At 48.1% G+C, this 20,945-nt stretch overlaps 1 protein-coding gene across 1 annotated transcript in view; it reads left to right on the top strand.

The window, feature by feature from the left end:
• The window catches only part of LOC105477176 (SH2 domain containing adaptor protein B), a 148,870-nt gene that overhangs the window by 73,887 nt on the left and 54,038 nt on the right, over window positions 1-20,945 (top strand). The window contains exon 3 of the mRNA XM_011733561.3: window positions 19,228-19,443. Within this exon, the coding sequence (XP_011731863.3) occupies window positions 19,228-19,443 (216 nt within the window). The remainder of the gene's footprint in view (window positions 1-19,227; window positions 19,444-20,945) is intronic.

Raw genomic sequence — 20,945 nt, 5'->3', positions numbered from 1 at the left:
AGATCTCATGGTCACTTTCTACTGTCTCACATTGCAGCGTTGCTATAACCATATGTAAATATAAAGTAACAAAGGGATAATATGAAAAAGGGTGATTCCGTAAATAAATGAACCACTGAGGCCGATCAGCTGCCTATGGTTCCATCATTTTGCAGACAAGGAAGCTGCAAAGGAGAGGGGGTGCTGTCTGGGGTCTCTCAGCAGCAGCTGGGGCCAGGCTCCTGACCCAGCCATGTTCCACCCATTGCCCTCCTAGGTCTCAGCTTCAGGTAAGTCTTCACAGTCTAAGTTTTTTGTAGGTCTTCGAGCCAATAGACAGGAATGCTCTTGGAGTTGATCTCAGTTCTGTATCGTCAGCTTCCTAGTTAGAACCTTAAAATTCCAAAGTTCAGGCAACTCCTCCCTACCAAGTGAGACTGTAAGCTCAGGCTTATATCAAAAATTCTGTATTTCTCAACAATGAAGTCCACATTTGCACTCCCAGTTATTTTTAGGTGGAAACTTTATATTTTCTGTTTCGTATCACATTGGCTTCCCTGCGTAACTGAGCTTATATTTTCTGTCTCGCAATAGTGTTGGAGAAGCCTTATTTTTAGCTTGGTTCGTTTTTCTTCCTGTGACTTCCTTTTTCTTGTTTAACACACACACACACACACACACACACACACACACACATTCAAGTAGGCATCCGTTCCCATCGTACTCTCCCTGCCAGTTCTCATTCACTTGGTCACAAGACTTCATCCAAAAGGCAAGTGTTAAGCCTCATCTCATTCCAGGAAGAAAGGAAGAGGAAGAGCCTTCAGCAAATCTCAAGAATCTACTTGTAACATGGGCTGCTGCTTGTCATTTTATTAAAATCTCTTCACCTGTCACTCACCTCGCCTGCCACCAACTCCTGGCTGAGACACTCTCGTGTGCACACCTGATAAGAAATGCTTTGGATCCCCCTTGCAGAGAAAACCTATTGACTACAGTTGGGGGGATGTTCTCAGGGGCTTGGGTCTTAGGCTCCTAGAGGGCCTAGAGTGTGAGACTGTGTGTGTGTGTGTGTGCGTGCGCGCATGCATATGTGTATGTATATGGTGCTCACCAGACCCTGTTTCCATGCCTGCCACCTGTAGCCTTTGATTCTGGTGGCAGGCACCCCCGGAGGGCACTTGCCTGTGGGCCTGTGGTTGATGATCCTTGTTGGTGCTGTCTAGTTCATTTACACCATGCTGTATGGTGGCAGGCCAGAAGTGAGAATCCAGTCTAAAATGTTAGGAAACAGGCCAGGGGAACTTGGCTTACACAGCCCCCTGTGTGGGATAAAGTACGGGGCAGACCCCAGGCCCCTGCTCACCCCAACTTTTCCTCAGAAACCTGCAGTGGCTCCCTGTTGCCCCTCCACTGAAGTGTGAGCCTCTTTAACCTAGTGGTACTTGAGCAGGTGACACACTTAACTAGCCCCAAAGAAGACCACGTTTTTAGGCCGTGAGCTTATCTAAAGCTGGACCAGGTTTTTGTTTTTTATTTTTATTTTTTTGAGATGGAGTTTCGTTCTTGTTGCCCAGGCTGGAATGCAATGGCGCGATCTCAGCTCACTGCAACCTCCGCCTCCTGGGTTCAGGCGATTCTCCTGACTATCTGGGACTACAGGTGACCACCACCACGCCCGGCTAATTTTTGTATTTTTAATAAAGACGGGGTTTCACCATGTTGGCCAGGTTGGTCTCGAACTCCTGACCTCAGGTGATCCTCCCACCTCAGCCTCCCAAAGTGCTGGGATTACAGGTGTGAGCCACTGTGCCGGGCTGGACCAAGTTTTTATTGTTAAGTGTTTTCCCATAAAACAGCAACACAGGTGCTCACGAGGGGAGGAGTGGAAGAATGAACTAGTGAAGTGATGCGTCGTATCTGAACCTCCTCCTTCACCTACTCTAGCCATGTGTCTCCCGAAGCATGTTTCTAGTTGGGAGCCTGGGACCCTCTGTTAATCTGTGGGAAGGAACCTGTTGTGGTGCTGCCTGTAACCCCTTCAGATCCCTCAGTGAGGCATAGCCTCTTCTGACAGGGTGTCTGACCTCCTTCACTCCCAAGCACACCTCCTTCCACGGAGCGCAGCCTGAGGGTTATCATCCATCTCAGTTTGGTTTTTGGTTCAGAGCTTTGCTGATGAAAATTGGGTGATGGGCATCACTTTGCCGTGTGACTTAGAGGGTATCAAGCTTCCAGAAGAGTGGGGCTCTCTGCAGTGAAACCATGGGTCCCAAAAAGTCATTAGGCCTGTCCTTGTAGCTGTGTTTTTAAGGAAAGCTTTCATCATTTCCTGTGCTGAGACCATAACTACGGTTCTTTAATGTGTCTTTAAAAATCGAGTACCTCTGTGGATGACCAGGGTCATGTTTGGGGCCATGTTATAATTAAAATGTACATCTTGGAATTGAAAACCGAAACAAAATTTGTTCCAAACTTAATTTCCTAAACTTCAAAATGTATAAACATTACATGAAGTGAAAATTGTTTAGAAATGCTCATGAATGCAGAAGGCCGTTTCACCGGAATATTAAGTAGAAGTTGATGGAATTCCATGACAGTGTCCCCGAAAGCATGGAGCCCTGAGGAGAGCGTGCACAGACTCTGATCAGAAAAGTGGAGGTGGGAACTTCTAGCTCTGCCATACCAGCTCAGGTATCTGCCGTCTCAGTCTCAGCCTCAGTTTCCCCATCTGTCCTAGGGGTTAGTGTAGAACTCCTGGCACTGTGCCTCGTTCCACATAGGCCCTCAACAAGTGCTGTCACAGATATTGATAATATCAAACAGCAGAGTCTTCATATGCCACATTTGCAACTTCCTTTTAAAATTTTAATTATTACATTAAGTAAATGTGCTCTGAGTAAGAAGATTCAGCATACAGGCTTATAGGAGGTAAAAAGTGAAATCTCCCTCCACAGACAAGGATTGTTAATAATTTGTTATGTTTTCTTATAGCCCTTTTCCATTTGCTTACAAAAATACACATCTGTGCATATCTGCAAACACAGTTTTCTACATAAATGCTATGTATGTTTGGTAGAAACATTGTTCTATGTCACAGATCTTGTCTGAGGCCATTTGTTCTATTGAACAATTCTGTGTGACTGTAGCATGATGTGTTCAGTTGTTTTCTTATTCATAGACTTGTAGGTTATTCCTAGTTTCTGGTCCCTTCATTCTGGGCTCCCTTCATTCTGTAGCAAACATTTGTGAGCAGTTATTTCTGCCTGTGGGTCTGGATATTTCCGTAGAGTAGGTTTCTAAAAGTGGAACTTTAGGCCACAGGATATTTAATTTTTGTTAGATCTACCAATTTTACCTCTGAAGAGGGCATTTCCAGTTTATACTCCTCCAACAGTCTATGAGTACGATTCCCTTCTTAGAATACACAAATGTTTTTTTAAAACATTTGTTTTCTGTGCTAAATTCTGAATTTGCAAAAGCCTGTTTGTTTATGTTACTCCTTCACCAGTATTTACTGAGCATCTGTGGAACTGGGTTCTGCTCTGGGAATCGCGCGAATGTGTTAAGTGGATTCGACTGGAACTTGACCCCCAGAGGTGGGGTGGGGTGGGAGCTGAGCACACAAAGGGCTAGAAAATGGTAGAAACCTCAAGGCTCCCAGGGTGGGGAAGAGACGACAGTGAGAATATCGGATTCATCTCTGAGCCCCCATACCACCTCCAGCACCCTTGACAGTTTAGAGTACCTGGTGCTCTAAACTGAACAGAGGCTGAGACTTGAAGCTGGGGCAGCAGCATGTCAGGCAGGGCACCTGGAGCGGACTCCGTTAGAACAGACCACCAGGGGAGATGAGGCCATCTCCAGTCTCGTGTTCTGGAAGTTGATGACATCTTTCACACAGTCTGGAACCTCTTCAGGACGCCTTTTCAGGGACCTGAGCAGGGACTGTTCTTGTTTCTTCCAGCACAAAAATGTTTATTATCCAGATGTTTCCTTCCACATAATTCTTGGGATGGTTGTGTGGATGGTGTCATCTGTAATAGCTATTGACAGGAAAGAGCCGCCTGAAAGTAATTTCAAACAGTGGCAACTTTCAGGTTCCTGGCTCTTGTGCATGACATCGCACACACACCTTTTCCTTCCCCACTCCTCTTTAAAACAAAAACGAAAACAACGACGATGACAACAAAAAACACTGTAGTAGGGTTTTATGTACTGTAGAAATACACCAAGAAATACAAGAAGTGACGTCAGAGTTGGAAAGGCCATTAGGGTAGGAAGTGGAGACAAGGAATTGTGCCGACTGCTCACTCTGTGACTTTGGCAAGGCCCTTCGATTTTGAGTTTCCTGTTTCCCCGCTTAAATGGAGTTGCCAGCTCTGTCTGCAATCAGGTGATTACACGAACCAAATAATCCAAAGGGTTTTGCGGACCATAAAGTGCTATATGGAAGGAGGGAGTCTTGCTGTTAGTCCTTTTTGTTCAATTTTGGTTGGCCCCTGGCAGGCAATCGCTTCTGGGCCCAGTGGGGAGCCCCACTGAGATCCTTGGGCTCATGGCGGCTTTGCTACTGTCAAGTCTCCTGAGTGTAGAATTGCAGATACTCTTAGGGAACTGCTGTTTGGCTGCATGTCTCATTCTTTGGGGTCAGGAGAAGTGGCAGACGGATCCCCCTGTAATGTGATAAAGATAATTCCTCATGGGCTTGACTCTGAATTGATCCAGTCTTTGCAGGAACTTTGTTTCCTAAGAAGAGAAACAGACAAGCAGCTAGTCTGAGGACCACGTTCTGGGTGTGTGGGGAAAGGGCTCTCCATAGAGGCATGTGTTAGGGTTCTCCAGAGAAACAGAGCCAATAAAATGTGTGTGTGAGAGAGAGAGAGAGTGTGTGTGTGTGTGTGTATGTGCATGTGCAAAGAGATTTATTACTTAAAAAAATGGATCATGTGATTATGAAAACTGGCAAGTCCCAAAATTTGTTGGTAAGTTAGTAAGCTGGAGACCCAGGAGAGCCAGTGGTTTAGTACCAGTCCAAGAGTAAAGGCCTGGGAACCCGGAGAGTCAATGGTGTAGTTCAAGTCTGAAGGCAGGAAAAAGGCTAATGCCCCATCTCAAAGACAGTCAGGCAGGAGAGTTCTCTCTGACTCAGGGGAAAGTCAGCCGTTTTGTTCTATGCAGGCCTTCAACTGATTGGATGAGGCCCACCCACAACAAGAGGTGTGCAATCTATACTGTTCATTGTACCAATTTAAATGTTGATGTCATCCAGAAACACTCAGAATAATATTTGACCAAATATCTGGGCACCCCGTAGACCAACCAAGTTGATGCATAAAAAGAACCATCCCAGGCAGGAAAGCACAGCTTTGTGTATGGGAGAGAAGCTTCTCGGTGGGCAGGGTTCTTGTTGCATGTGGTGGTTAGATTTTGGAGGCGTTTGCTGGAAGGTGGTCAGGATGCCGGGTCAACGTCCAACATGCTGGTAGGATGGGTGCTTTCGACAGGTCCCCTTCCACCTTAACTTGTTGGAGCCACAGCATTAGCTAGTTACAAGAACAAGAAGAAGCCTGTGTGAATATCCACTCTTTGTAGAAGCAGACTGAGAAACTCTGGAGTCAGAAAGGCCTCTGAGATCATCTGGTTCAACCCCTGTCACCTCACCTGCGAGGAATATTAGCCCTGATGGATCAGGCAGCTGGCCAAGGTCACACAGCCGGTGAGCGGGGAGCCAGGCTGGTCCCAGGCTGGCAGCCTCCTCATTGTTATCCAGAAGGCAAAGGTTGTCTCTCAGTCCCTGGGGGGATTAGTGCCTCTCTTGAAGCAGTTCCAAAGTGAAGAAGGGTGGGCAGAGCACGTGCCAAGATCTCAGCAAGTTGCTTCCGCCGGGGCAGCTGTACTGGGCACTGAGCACATTGTCAGCAGCACCCCTCAGCTTGAGGCCGTGACCCTGTGATGAGCCCCAGGTATACAGGTGGGGTTTGGCCACTTTGGCTGGGAAGGCTGGCATGTGGTGAGGGGTACCTCAGCCCAGGTGACCAGGGCCCCTAGGGTATATAGGTAGAGGGGAAGGTCTTCCCCAGCAGAGGACCCTGGCTCTGCTCTAGGCAACTGGCACCCTGCCTCCACTGCCAGTTTGTAACCACTAAGCACCAGCCAGACTGGCACCAGCAGCCTGTGTTGGTCACCCCTCTGACGCATCTAGAATGTGCTGAATACGTCCTTGGTGGGCCACTCTCTTCCTCGTGATACCCACCTCAGGCTTTCCTCCCAGGCCCCCCGACCATGATGAATCCTGTGGGGAGCTGCGTGTGATCAGATCAACCTCAAGGCTAGAGGGCGGGGAGCCTGAGATTACTCCAGTGACCCTGACTGATGACCAGCTGACAGCCAGAGAGAGAAAGCGACTTGCCTGGTGTCACTCAGCCTGGTGGGATCAGGACAGAGCTGGAGCTGGGACTGGGCTCTTCCAGCGCCTGCCTCTCTTGCTGACCTGAATGTGACCGTGTTCTTTTGTCCCTAGGGGAGTGGAGGGAACACCGACTTGGGCCGGAAAGGCAGGGTAGATGGCTGCACAGTTAAGGACATGGACTTCGGAGCCAGGCCGCCTCCATCCCTTCCTTGATTGCCCTGTGGCCGTCCATAAAATGCCAGTGTCTGTGGGGTACCACCTCATGGGGTTGTCTTGAGAGTTAAACGAGAAGCTGGATGGCATGCACTTAGCGCAGACCCCAGCATGCAGTGTTCCTAGAATGGTGATTACTGCACTGTTGACAGTTGAGTTTTTGAGACCTTGGCCCCACCACTGAGCTTGTCTGAGCTGTGGACTTGGCAGCAGTCAGGCGGGGAGGGGCCTCGTTGCACCACAGCCCCTCTGAGGCTCGCTCTGTGAGGTTCTGTGAGAACTGCAGGTGAAGCCACTTGGTGAGCAGGGAAGCCCCCACAGGGTAAGGGGTGTAGCCGTGACTGGTCTGGCGTGAAAGCCTGTCCCCTGTGGCTTTACCTCATTAGAGTGTGGCCCCAGGCCTCTCTGGAGGTGGAGACCTCACCGTGCTCAGCAGACTGGAAGATCGCGTGTGTGGGGCGCTGGCCCTTCGTGCAACTGTGGTCTGTCGATACTCAGAAGGCACAAGCTCAGATGCACATCTGTCTGTGTGTGCCACTGCCCTGTGAAGTCCTGCTGAGCCCTGGCTCTGTCTGCAGCACAGGGACCCCGGGGATGCCCGCCCTGTCACAGTTGGCCTGAGGATGCTGGTGCCTCCCATGCTAGCCCAGCCCCTGCTCCTCATCCCGGTGGATGTGCCAGCATTTCCACATCTGGGGGCTGTTCACAGGAGTGTGTTTTGCTTTCTGGAGCCCTCGGCATCTTCTGCCCACTTCTTGAAAGGGTGGAGCCCTAGTTGTTTGGAAGGCCCAACCTTCAGATTATCAGTATCTAGTTACCACACCCCCGTTTCCTGCCAGCTTCTTAAAGGATTTTGTGTATGTGAAGCACAAACCCGATGAAGGCTCCTGGTCTACCTTTCCCAGTTTCCTGCCTTTAGAGTCTGCACCCCTAGTCCTGGCATCCCAGATCCTCCATAGTCTGGCCCCACCTTCTGTGGGGGCCATTCCCTGTTTCCTTCTACCTCATGAGCATTAGGCTTAGGACAACAGGAACCCTGATTTTCACCTCAGCATCCCCCAGCTTACCTCTCTCCCAGACTTGGTTTATGCTTGTCCTGCTGCAGTTCCCCTTTCTCCTGATGGCCTCATCTTCCTCCTCGCCTGGAGAGCCTTCTACACCTGGGCCCACCCCTTACTGTTTGTGACACCAGGCAGGTCAGTCAGCATCCCTGGCCCTCAAGGTGTCTCCTTGCATCAGGACTTGAGATTCTGTGAAATGCCACCTCCACCCTGAAGTTTTACTGAATCCTAGGGCTGGATTTCCTTTCTGCCTCCACCGAGCTGCTGGTACATGCACCACTCTAGGGCCCTGGGAGGCAGGCAAAACTAGGCTTGTCCTGGCTTAGCCTCTGCTCCTGTCTGAACCTCAGTTTCTGAATGATAAAATGCAGTATAACTCTTGCCTGTCTGTTTTGAGGATGAGGAGTAATTTACTCCCAGTGCCCGGGACACAGGACAGTGCCTGGCACAGGCAGGCACTCACTCATCACTACTGTCCAACTCAGTGCTTACAGACGGTGGTGTCCCGTTTCTCCTGCTAAGCCATGAGTTCCCTAGGAGGCAGGAGTCTTATCTAATGCATCTAGTGCTCAGCATCTGGTCTCGGGTCTCCAACATGGCATATAGCAGGGGCTCAGTGGGTATTTGAGGAAGAAAAGCAGGCATCCCACTTGCCTATGAAGTTGGATCTTGCAGTCAACGAGGATTTAGCGGTCTCCTAAGCAGACGTGGCTCCTTTAAAGGGAGGCCCATTCGCCCCCTGCTTTTGGCTCCCAGAGCAGCAAGCTCGCCTCAATGAGTCTCCACAGGGGATGGCGCCAGAACCTGGGCCTGCAGCGGCTCAGAGGCCTCCGCACGCAAAGGCAGTCACTGGAAGATGCAGAGTGACGGCAGGGCTGAAGGATACTGGATCATTGCAGAGCTGCACGGTGAGGTCCACGTGGCCTTTTTATTCACAATGAAAGCAGTTGGTCGTCATCAGGTTTGCAGGCTTTGTCTCTCTTCTAGTACTTCAGGCCAGAGGGGCTCACGAGAAGACCCTGTCCCTGTACAGATGACCAAGGGAAGGGAGCAAACCCAGGCACCCTGACTCCAGACTTGGGCCTTTCCCTTGCCCTCGGGCTGAGCATAAAAGATCAGGCAGTACAGGTTCAGCCAGGCAGCCACAGGCCCTGCTCTGCTTCCGAGGTGACCATTGTTCTTGTCCCACAGCCCTGCTTCCGCGGAGCCCGCCCTCTGTTGCTTGGGTGTTTCTGTGCACGCCTGGAAAAGAGATGACAGAAGAACTCCAATTAGTCAGTCTCCTGGCTCCTAGACAGCTCCGGAAACTAGACTAGATAGAGGAGGAGGAGGTGGGGCCTCCTGCCGTGTGACGGTTGGGGTGGCTCCAGCTCTGTCTCTGAGCTGCCCTGCCCTGCTCTGCCCTTGCCATCCTGCAGCATCCACCCCAGAGGCCCCCTGCTGTTCCGTGCCACTTGCCCTCAGCCTCTGAGGGACCCCTGAATTCAGACGCTAAAAGCACCCTGGTTGGGGGGAGGATTCTTCTCCAGCAGATGTTTGAATGGTTTAGATGGGGGGGAAGTCGTCTCCCTTTTGATGTGGCACCTGGAACTTGGCTGGTTTTGCCGCGTGTCTAATTAGGAAGAGCCGCCTGCCACTCCTGCGGAGCTCATCACTCACTCCGCGGAGCTCATCACTCACCCCGTGGTGCCCGGTATGCTTTTAACACCTCAGAGACCTGACTGCAATAGATGCCCTGGCCCCCAGAAGACCAAAACCAAGACTGACTGATTAAAAAAAAAAAAAAATGCCAGAAAGCATCTGGAAAAGGCCAGGAGAGCCCTGGTGCAGGAGTTAAGGAGCCTGGGGCCTAGTCCCTGTGACTTTCTTCCCTTCCCCTGGCCTCAGTTTCCCCATCTCTAAAATGGGGTGACTAGACATACATGAGACCTTCCCTGTGTGTTTTGTGTTACGTAAAAGAGCTGACCTAGAACTTGGCTCCTATGTGGGAGTGTCAGATTATCAAAGCGGCACTGGCCTCGGGAGTTGTGGACCCAGAAATGGGAACAGGCTTAAAGGTTGTTATTGGGACCCTCCCATTCCCAGTGCATTGTTGGCCTGTGAGGCTCCAGTCAGCAGGCCTTCTGTGGCTCTGCGGGCAAAGACAGCCTCGGAGGAGGAAGAGTCTGGGAGATGGGACTCCAAGGAAGTGCCCAGGAGTGGTCATTGAAGTGACAATATTCACAAAACACCTTCTTTGCACCAGGCAGTGTTCTAAACACCTGACGTATATGGATTCATTTAATCCTCGTAACATCCTTCCTCCAGTGGGTGCCGTTGTCTCCCCTCTAGAGATGAGGAAACTGAGGTAACTTGCCCCAGGTCACCTGTTGGAGCCAGGATTCAGGCTAAGCAGTCTAGTGGGATCGGTGTTTTCAGTACACAGTGCTGCTGTGGCTGTTGGTTCACTGGACCCAGGGCTTTGCCTCCCTCCAGGTAGTTGGCGAGGAGCAGCCCTGGCAAGTGGTAAGTGCATCATTCTAGTAATGCAGCCCTTCCTGACATCGCTGGGGCCCTGAGCCTAATCTACCTGCAACGCTGGCGTCTCGGGCACAGATCCCCGGTGGCTGCAAAGCCATGTGAGAGAGATCAGATGGCATGCCCACCACTGGCAGAATAGAGATTTCCTGGGCCGAGAGGTAGTGGCAGGGCCTGGGAATGGAGAGCCATACAACTCTACCTAGCTCTGCCACCCTATGATTAGGGAGTGGTATGGATTCCCAGACAAGCCCATCTGGGAAAATTAAAGGTGAAGGGCCTACAGGCCAGCGTCTATCATTTCCAGCGAGGCTCCTGCACGTCTGTGCCAGCCTGTGTCCTGCCCAGCTCCTCCCTGCCCAGAGGTACCTGGGCATCACTCCTTAACCACTCCTGGGGGTGCTGCCATGCAGTACTTTTAAGGCCATCCAGAAACCCCCTTCCATCTGCCTCCAGCATCATCTGTCACTGGGCACCTGTCAGTCCCCAGCCCTCCCGAGCAACCTCATGTATACCTTAAGCTTCTGATTCCCTAGACCTCTGCCTTGGTTCTTCCTCTGGTACCCATTTTCTCCGCCACATCACTGTGCTATGACCTCCTGTCTAAGTTCTTTAAGGCTCTCCCAGGTTCCCCCAATGGAAACCTGTCTCTTAGTTATCAGATCGTGGTATCAAGTCTGCTCCCATTAAGGAGGCTGAGTGTCTGTCCCTGTTGGGAGCTCTGCCCTCTGCTACCAAGGGCTTCATGAAGGCCAGGACTGCATCTCATTCCTCTTCGTCTCTTCTCCTATTGGGCATTCAGTAGATACTTGGTTGGTTGCGAGGACAGGTGGATGCCAGCACTGCTGGAAAAGATGGGGACTGGGCACCAGAGAGGCTGCTGATTTCCTTGCCCTCAGGTTTCCAGAGAGCAAACCCAAGCCTTTTTTCCTCTGTTCCTGAAGAGAAGGTAAAGAGGTAAAGAACAGGTTTCTTCTGATGTTTACCATAGGGCCTGTTACGTATCATTTCATTAGATGCTTATCCTTTTTTTTTTTTTTTTTTTTTGAGACAGAGTTTCGCTCTTGTTGCCCAGGCTGGAGTGCAATAGCGTGATCTTGGCTCACCTCAATCTCCACCTACCAGATTCAAGCGATTCTTCTGCCTTGGCCTCCCGACTAGCTAGGACTACAGGTGTGTGCCACCATACCTGGCTAATTTTTTTTTTCTATTTTTAGTAGAGACAGGGTTTCACCGTGTTAACTGGGATGGTTTCAATCTCCTGAATTCATGGTCTGCCCACCTCAGCCTCCCAAAGTGGTGGGATTACAGGCATGAGTCACCACGCCGAGCCTGCTTATACGTTTTTTTTTTGAGACGGAGTTTTGCTCTTTTGCCCAGGCTGGAGTAAAGTGGCACAGTCTCAGCTCACTGCAACCTCTGCCCCCTGGGTACAAGCGATTCTCCTGCCTCAGCCTTCCCAGTAGCTGGGATTATAGGTGCCTACCACCACACTCAGCTAATTTTTGTATTTTTAGTAGAGACGGGGTTTAACCATGTTGGCCAGGCTGGTCTCGAACTCCTGTCCTCAGGTGATCCACCCCGCCCTGCCCCGGCCTCCCAAAGTGCTAGGATTACAGGCGTGAGCCACCACGTCTGGCCCATCCTCTTTCAAAATAGAGATTTTGAGACTCTCCATAATAAAATGTTTAGGCATACTTCATTTTATTGTGCATCATTTCATTGTGGTTTGCAGGTATTGCATTTTTTTACAAAATGAAAGTTTGTGGCAGCCTTCTGTCTAGTAAGTCTGTCAGCATCATTTTTCCAACAGCATGCGCTCACTTTGTGTCTCTGTGTCACATTTTGGTAATTCTCATATTTCAAACCTTCTTTATTATTATAGCTGTTACAGTGGCCTGTGATCAGTGATCTTTGATGTTACTATTGTCATTGTTTTGGGGCACCACAAACTGCACCCACATAAGACGGCGAACTTAATAAATGTTATGTGTGTTCTGACTGCTCCACTGACTGGCCATTCCTCCATCTCTTTCCCTCTCCTTGGGCCTTTCTATCCTGTAAAACACAACAATATTGAAATTAGGCCTATTAATAATTCAACAATGGCCTCTACATGTTCAAAGGAAAGGAAGAGTCACACATCTCTCACTTTAAACCAAAACCTTAGAAATAGGCCTACAGGGGAAGGCATGTCAAAAACCGAAATTGGCCAAAAGGTAGGCCTCTTGCACCGAATAGTTAGCCAGGTTGTGGATGCAAAGGGAAAGTTGTTAGAGAAAATTAAAAGTGTCACTCCTGCGAATACACAATCGAAAAGAAAGCAAAACAGCCTTATTGCCGTTATGGAGAGAGTTTGGTCTGGATAGAAGCTCAAACCAGCCACAAATTCCCTTAAAGCCTAATCTGGAGCAAGGCCCTAACTCTTCAATTCTGTGAAGGCTGCAAGAGTGGAGGAAGCTTCAGAAAAGCTAACAGAGGTTGATTCCTGAGGTTTAAGGAAAGGAGCCATCTCCATAACATGGAAGTGTATGGTGAAGGAGCAAGTGCTGATGTAGAAGCTGCAGCAAGTTATCCAGAAGATCTTGCTAAGATCATTGATGAAGGCGGCTACGCAAAACAACGGATTTTCAATGTAGACAAAGCAGCCTTCTACTGGAAGAAGATGCCATCTAGGACTTTCAGAGCAAAAGAGGAGAAGTCAATGCCTGCCTTCAAAGCTTCAAAGGACAAGCTGCCTCTTGTTAGGGACTCATGCAGCTGGTGATTGTAAGTTGAAGTCAATGCTCATTTGCCATTCTGAAAAATCCTAGAGCCCTTAAGAATTATACTAAATCTACCCTGCTCGTGCGCTGTGAATGGAACAACGAAGCCTGGATGGCAGTTCCTCTGTTTACAGCATGGTTTATTGAATATTTTAAGCCCACTTTTGAGACCAACTATTCAGGAAAAAAAGATTCCTTTAAAAATATTACTGCTCATTGACACTGTTCCTGGTCACCCAAGAGCTCTACTGGTGATGTACAAGGAGATGAATGTTGTTTTCATGCCTGCTAACAACATCCATTCTACGGCCCATGGATCAAGGAGTAATCTCAACTTTGAAGTCTTGTTATTTAACAAATACGTCTCATAAGGCTATAGCTGCCAGAGATAGTGATTCCTCTGATGGACCTGGGCAAAGTGAATTGAAAACCTTCTGGGGAAGATTTACTGTTCTAGAAGCCATTAAGCACATTTGTGATTCATGAAAGGAGGTCAAAATAGCCACATTAATAGGAGTTTGGAAGAAGAGTCCAATCCTCACAGATGACTTTGAGGCCTTCAGGACTTCAGTGGAGGAAGTAACTGCAAATATGATGAAAATAACAAGAGAACTAGCATTAGAAGTGGAGTCTGAAGATGTGTCTGAATTGTGGGACTCTTATAATCAAACTTGAACAAATAAAGAGTTGCTTCTTATGGATAAGCAAAGATAGTTTTCTTGAGATGGAATCTATTCTTGGTGAAGATGCTGGGAACATTGTTAAAATGACAACATAGGATTTAGAATAGTACATAAACTTAGTTGATAAAGCAGCAGCAGAGTTTGAAACATTGACTCCAATTCTGAAAGTTCTGCTGTTTGTAAAATGTTATAAAACAGCATTTCGCTACAGAGAAATCTTTCGTGAAAGGAAGAGTCAATCTGTGTGGCAAATTTTATTGTCTCATTTTAAGAAATGTCCCCAGTTGTGGGGAGGGGCATAAAAAAAGGAATTTCCACAGCCACCTCGGCCTTCAGGAACTACCACCCTGATCAGTCGGCAACCATCAACATCAAAGCAAGACCCTCCACCAGCAAAAAGATGACTCTCTGAAGGCCCAGATGATTGTAAGCAGTTTTTGACAATAAAATATTTTTTTAATTAAGGTACTATATATTTTTAAGGCAGTGGTATTGCACATTTAATATACTACAGTATAATATAAATATAACTTTTGTATGCATTGGAAAACCAAAAACTTTTACAGGTGCCTACCACCATGCCTGGCTAATTTTTGTATTATTAGTAGAGATGGGGTTTCATCATGTTGGCCAGACTGGTCTCGGACACTTAACCTCAAGCGATCTGCCCACCTTGGCCTCCCAAAGTGCTGGGGTTACAGGCATGAACCACTGCACCCAACTTTGGTGGGTTTTTTTTTTTTTTTTTTTTTTTTTTCAGGGAGGCACAAAGTTGGTGAATACTGGAGCAAAGTATAGCTCATTGCTTGTGGACTGGACAATCTTTTAAACCCCTATCACATCCTCTCAGGATTATCGTCTGCTCTCTTTCCCCAGCCCTTAACCTTCTCCACATTCCCATGGGCAGACCCCACCATAGCCACAGTCTGTGGGCAGCACACCCGCCTAGCTCTCCTAGTGAACAGGCCCAGGCAAATTCTTAGGGTCCCTTTCAGTTCTAACATTCTCTGATTCTAAAGAAAGTGCTTTATTCTTCCGTTCTTTCTATGTATGTAGTTCTACTTGCAAACCTTTCTGCTACAGAAGTCAACAGAAACCCCCACCCTGTTAATGTTTCTGCTCTCTGCCTAAGAGGCATGAAATTACAGCCTGCCACCTAATATTAAAGGTCATTTTGCATGAATGTGTAGATGGTGATGTCCAGATAACTTGTGACTTAAAACATATGGTCACAGACTCCCCTGTGAGATCGGTCTCTGGACCCTCATGGATTGGCCCAGCTAGTAAGGAGGACGGGCCTGGTAGTTAGGCAGGAGACAGCAACATCTGGCAAGCTGGCCTGGCACAAGGGCCTTTGATGTCCTGGGGCTGTTGGTGAACCTCTCCCAGGAGAGAAGATGCTCCCAAATGGGCATTTTCTCAGGGAAAGGCAGCTGCTTCCTAAACACACACAGCTCCTGGAAGCCCAACCTGCTTAAAATCATATTTACTCTCATGGGGCTTAAAATCCTATTTACTTTCATGTGCTCCTCATCTTAATCACATTTTTTCTGCTCTAGTGTCTTTATTCATTATTTAAAACAACTTTCAAAAATAATTATGCGATAATCCCTTCTCCTCTACACAGTAGCTGTTTACCTTTCTGTATTGGGTTTTACAGCTCTTGGTGTTGTGGATGTCTGTACTTACAACGTTGCTGTCATCACAGTGTAGATATTATAGGCCAAATGTGTGATGTCGGTATTTACCAATGCCCAGGCAAGGAGCAGAATTCCCTGTGGGGCCCTGCTCACATTGAGACTTGTTTAAAAAGCCAGCGTTATGCTTTGCCCTCCACACATAAACAATCTTGCATTTTACTTTTTAGCTTAGCATAATTTCATGCACGGTTTTCCATGTCACTACATAATCTTCAGATTTATCATTTTAATGGCTGCTTAATATTCCATCCAGTTAACAGGCCATAATTTACTTAACTGTTCCCTATTGTCTGGGCCTTAATGAAAATTTGAATTCGCCATGTAATATGGGGGGGAGGCTTGTTTTAATGATTACCGTTTTAACATCCCCTGCCCTAACTGCATGCCATTACTAGCCCAGCTTTGGTAAGGTGCAGATGCTTCTGGAACAATAAATCCTGCATGAGAGTGTATGTACAAGCCCTCTGATTTAATAGCTAATCTGTTCACTGCACATGTTTCCCTTTAAGGCTGGTGTTTATGTAGAATATCCATCTCTTCTGCATATTGTGTAACACTAAACTGTATGCATTTGGCATATTGTCCCAGATCCTTTATCACTGCTGTCAGGGACTTTCATAAAGTATCTGGAATTTGGGGGTAAACAGTGGTTTCTGGCTGCCAGTTCTCTTTCATTTATCCCACCACATTCACTGAGTATCTCTTTGGCGTGAGAGTGAGCAAAAGCACTCGTGATTATCAGGGCCCAACGGGAAGTACATCTGTGAATTGTTTGTGGTTCCTTTAGATTAAATGGTGAATTGCATGAAAAGTGCTTCATCAATTGTGTACATAGGAGTGGTTGCTGGTCTTGCTTTTGTGAAGGAGGGTGAAGAGGAAGGTGGTTTTCCCAGGTCAGTGCCTTCTCAGCTGCCGTATCCTCAGCCCCCAGAATTCTGCAGACAGGAGGCTAGACTTCACTCCTCAGAACTGAGGAAGACGAATCCAGGTGATGAGGACCCTACAAAGCAATAAGTAGCAGATTAGATAGTTTGGTAGATTTAGTGATTTATGAAGTTGTCCACCGTGCTTAACAGTTGGTCTTCACCTTAAAGTGACAAAGTCCTACCACTCTATAGCTTTTCCCTTCTCTTTTCCTGTTCCTCCCTCTGTAAAAAAAAAAAAAAAGGAAGCATCATCCTCAAAATTAATAAATGATCCCAGTTTACTCATGGGACCCAACAAAAGCTATGTTTACCAAAGTATGGGACACCTTCTCATAGATGTGATTTTAGGTGTCCTGAGAACTACATAGTGAGAAGATTTTTCCCTTTTTTTTCTTTCTCTTTCTGGAGAGAGAACATTATTCATATTTGCCAGAGAAAGTGTCTGTTTGCTGATTGCATTTCCCAGTGGCTCTCCAACACTTGCAAATCTCCCCTCTCAGCAGAGAAAGCAAGCCCCACGCTCAACTTCCCGGCAGGCATTGTTGGTTCTCATTCATTCTGCTTAGTATCTATTTTTGGCAAAGAATGATGGCTTATGGGATGGTGATCCAAATTCTCCTTTTTAAATGAGTTATTTTATCTAAAAAGTGAGGCAAGATAAATAAAAATGGTAAGTAACCACCCAACTGGTAGGCAGAAATGGCCCAAGTCGTGAAGTCACATGACTCAATAAAGTTTAGGAAATACTAGCATAAAGCTAATTCATGTAAATACTAACAATCACAGGCACAGCATCCTTAGCTTCTGTTTCATCAGGGCGTGTGTCCACATGAGCCGACCTGGATCATAAAGCCCAGCCTGAAAGCAGCTCTCTTTCTCAGAAGGGCTGATGTCATTTGTGTGTGTTTTATCAGCTGCTCTTCAAGGAGCATAACTCCCGTGTCTTCTGCCATATCTTTATGCCATCAGAATTCTGATTTTGGGAAGGCCTCAAGAGAGCATTGAAATAGCTCACTTATAGTCCTCACCCTGTTTGCATCAAGCCTCACGTCTACTCCCTCACCTCCTTGGACCTGGTGCTCTAGCCAACATGGACAGTGAATATACATAATGATAGAATATTAGCCTGAAAAAGGAAAGTCATACACATGCTACAACATTATAAAACTGAATGATTCCACGTTGTTCAGGATGTGCCTAGACTGATCAGATTCATAGAGACAGAAAGTAGAAGGGAAAGGGAGGGATAATGGGGAGTTAGTGTTTAATGGGTACAGGGTTTCAGTTTGGGAAGATGAAAACGTTCTAGAGATGGATGGTGCCAAAGGTTACCAACAGTGTGAATGTACCTAATGCCACTGAATTGTACATTAATCATGGCTAAAATGGTCTTGTTGGCTGGGTGTGGTGGCTCACACCTGTAATCCCAGCACTTTGGGAGGTGGAGGTAGGCAGATCACATGAGGTCAGGAGTTCGAGGCCAGCCTGGCCAACATGGCAAAACCCCGTCTCCACTAAAAATACAAAAATTAGCCAGGTGTGGTGGTGTACATTTGTGTTCCTAGCTATTTGGGAGGCTAAGACACAAGAATCGTGTAAACCCGGGAGGCAGAGTTTGCAGTGAGCTGAGATTGTACCACTGCACTTCAGCCTGGGTAACAGAGTGAGACTCCATCTAAAATAATAAAATAAAATAAAGTGCTCAATGTTATTATATGTATTTTACCACAATAAAAAATGAAGTAGGCAGCAAGCACCTTCTTTCCAGCCTCATTGCATTGGCTTGTCCTGGTCCTACCACCAGGAAGCTGCCCCTCTCCTGTTTTCAGTTGTCAGAGCTGACGGTTCAAATGCCATCTCCCTTCCCTCCTGCCCTGCCACTCCCAGGTCCTGCACTGAGTCCCCGTTGCTGCCAAGCATGATGGCAATTTAGGCACATGTTGTGGGAACAGTGGGGTTCCTGAAACCAACCTCCATGGTAAACCTTCCCCACATTCCCCGCTCAGGCCATGCACATAGTATCCATGATCAAAGAGCAGGTCAAATTTCCCTGTTTGACCGGGAAGTGCCTGATTTTAGCATCCTAGCATCCATCCTGCCAGCTACCACTGGCCTCCCAGGACTGAGCAGCAGACAAAATGAACACCTCCTGTCTGGGACCTCATCTAGACAGGCAGTCACCCCTCAGCCCACACCAGTGCCAGGCCTTAGCATCTTCTCTAGAAGATTAAGAGCTTTCTTTCTTTATTCGGAAGTGAAGCTGGACACCCTCTCAAATCCCTAAATGAATTCAGTCTGTTTAGAAGATGTTCTAAGGGAGGTAGAAATAAAGGGAAGGGGTCACTCAGCCTTTGCAGGAGAGAAAAGTGGCCTCTGGTCTCCTTGGGGAGGCTCTTGCTGGTTCTTTTAAATGAATGTGTGAGCAGGTGGAAACTGGGAGCTTGTGGGAACTGCATGGCCTAGTCTTTTCCTTGTACAGATGACGACTGAAAGTCCAAAGAGGGCAAGGAACTGCCTTAGAGGGAAAGACCCCAGCCTGCCTATGAAGCAAGGAGTCAGAAGCTCTGCGTGTTCTGGGTGGACGTCAGGACACACCTGGAGCATCATGTTCACATCTGGGCTCTGCCTCTTAAGACTGAGATTCATGAGTGGATGGAGGCAGGGCTGTCATTCGGTCTGCCAGCCTGTGAGCCTTGTGAGCAAGCCTGGCCCAGGAAGAGCAGAGACACAGCATTGAGGGGTGGTGGGGTAGGTAAAACCCAGACAGCATCTGAGCCGTCTCTGAAAAGTGCAGAGGCTGGAACACTGAGACCCTGGAAGCCAGGCCCAGAATTTCTCCTTGGCCTGGTTTCCCTTCCCTCACCACCCCACTGGCAGCTCTGAGTTTGTGGTGTTTCTGGGTGCGAATCCAGGTGAGGAAGTGCATACCACACTTCCATTTAATCTCTGCTTCCTTCCTTTTTGCCTGCAGAATTTCAGAGGCAGGAAAGCGTCCGGTCCCAACATAAAGGTATCCAGTTATATGACACCCCTTACGAACCTGAAGGCCAAAGTATTGACTCGGACTCGGAGAGCACAGTCAGCCCCCGACTGCGGGAGAGCAAGCTGCCCCAGGATGATGACAGGCCCGCCGATGAGTACGACCAACCTTGGGAGTGGAACCGAGTCACCATCCCAGCCCTGGCAGGTAAGGAGCCCTGACGCTGCTCAGGAGGCAGCTGCTGAGCCGTGCTCAGCACTCACCTTGGTCCCCACCTGCGCTCAGGACAAACTCCAGGACTGTTTAATAATCTAATTGGGTGGTGTTTTTTCTCAGTACCCTCAAAGATGTAGGCTGCAGAGGAAAGGGAGAGGTGAGGGAAGGGAAACCAGGCCAAGGAGAAATTCTGGGCCTGGCTTCCAGGGTCTCAGTGTTCCAGCCTCTGCACTTTTCAGAGACGGCTCAGATGCTGTCATTGTCTGGCTCTGTCATGGTGCTATTTATTGATAATGCCATAGCTCACTGAAACCAAGAGTTTAGTTTTCAGTTTTTTTATTTTTTGAGACGGAGTTTCGCTCTCGTTGCCCAGGCTGGAGCACAATGGCACGATCTCGGCTCACCGCAACCTCCACCTCCCAGGTTCAAGTGATTCTCCTGCCTCAGCCTCTCAAGTAGCTGGGATTATGGGTGCCTGCCACATTGCCCAGCTAATTTTTTGTATTTTTAGTAGAGACGGGGTTTCACTATGTTGGCCAGGCTGGTCTGAAACTCCTGACCTCAGGTGATCCGCCCACCTCGGCCTCCCAAAGTGCTAGGATTACAGGTGTGAACCATTGCGCCTGGCCTGATTGCAGTTTTCAGAAGGAACTGTCTTAGAAAGTAAGAGGAAACCAGTGTGCACAGCAGCTTCTGTTGAACCTGAGCCGGCCCGGCGAGCCCACCCAGTGCTGCGAGCTGAGCTAGGCCCGTAGGGTTCACAGGGCTGCTGTGTCTTCTATCCCAGCTTCAGCGTGCACCTGCTCACAGAGCACAGGTGATGGGCAGAGCTCAGCCCCTCCCAGATGACCTTCCTCTGGCCAAGAGCCCTTTGAGTGACTTGGGTGTCCTCTTCCTCCCTACTCAGAGTCTGGTTTTTCTAGAATCTGGGTATCTGTCACATTTCTAGAACTCCTCTCCCACAGCCCTTTTGAAAAGTGATCTTGGGCATGTGCATCATAAATCATAAACCTAAGCCCACACCTTTTTATTCTAATCCCACTCCTCAAAATCTATGCCAAAGTTATGATAAAAAAAATTCAGAAGGCTGCGCGCAGTGGCTCACGCCTGTAATCCTGGCACTTTGGGAGGCCGAGGCGGGTGAATCACCTGAGGTTGGGAGTTCAAGACCAGCCTGACCAACATGCAGAAAACCCGTCTCTACTAAAAATACAAAATTAGCTGGATGTGGTGGCACATGCCTGTAATCTCAGCTACTCAGGAGGCTGAGGCGGGAGAATCGCTTGAACCTGGGAGGCAGAGGTTGCGGTGAGCCAAGATTGTACCATCGCACTCCAGCCTGGGCAACAAGCGCAAAAGATAAAAAACAAAAAAAATTCAGAAAAGGCATTGTTTATAATCACGGAAAATTGAGAGCAACCCAAGTGTCCGGCAATGGGGGCTGGATTTCTGTGCGTCTGTGTGGTGGAATATTGGAATATTGTGCAACCTCT

The sequence above is a fragment of the Macaca nemestrina genome, chromosome 14 (genome assembly GCF_043159975.1).
Source record: "Macaca nemestrina isolate mMacNem1 chromosome 14, mMacNem.hap1, whole genome shotgun sequence".
Taxonomy (NCBI): domain Eukaryota; kingdom Metazoa; phylum Chordata; class Mammalia; order Primates; family Cercopithecidae; genus Macaca; species Macaca nemestrina.
This window is presented reverse-complemented; position numbering and strand designations above follow the sequence as displayed.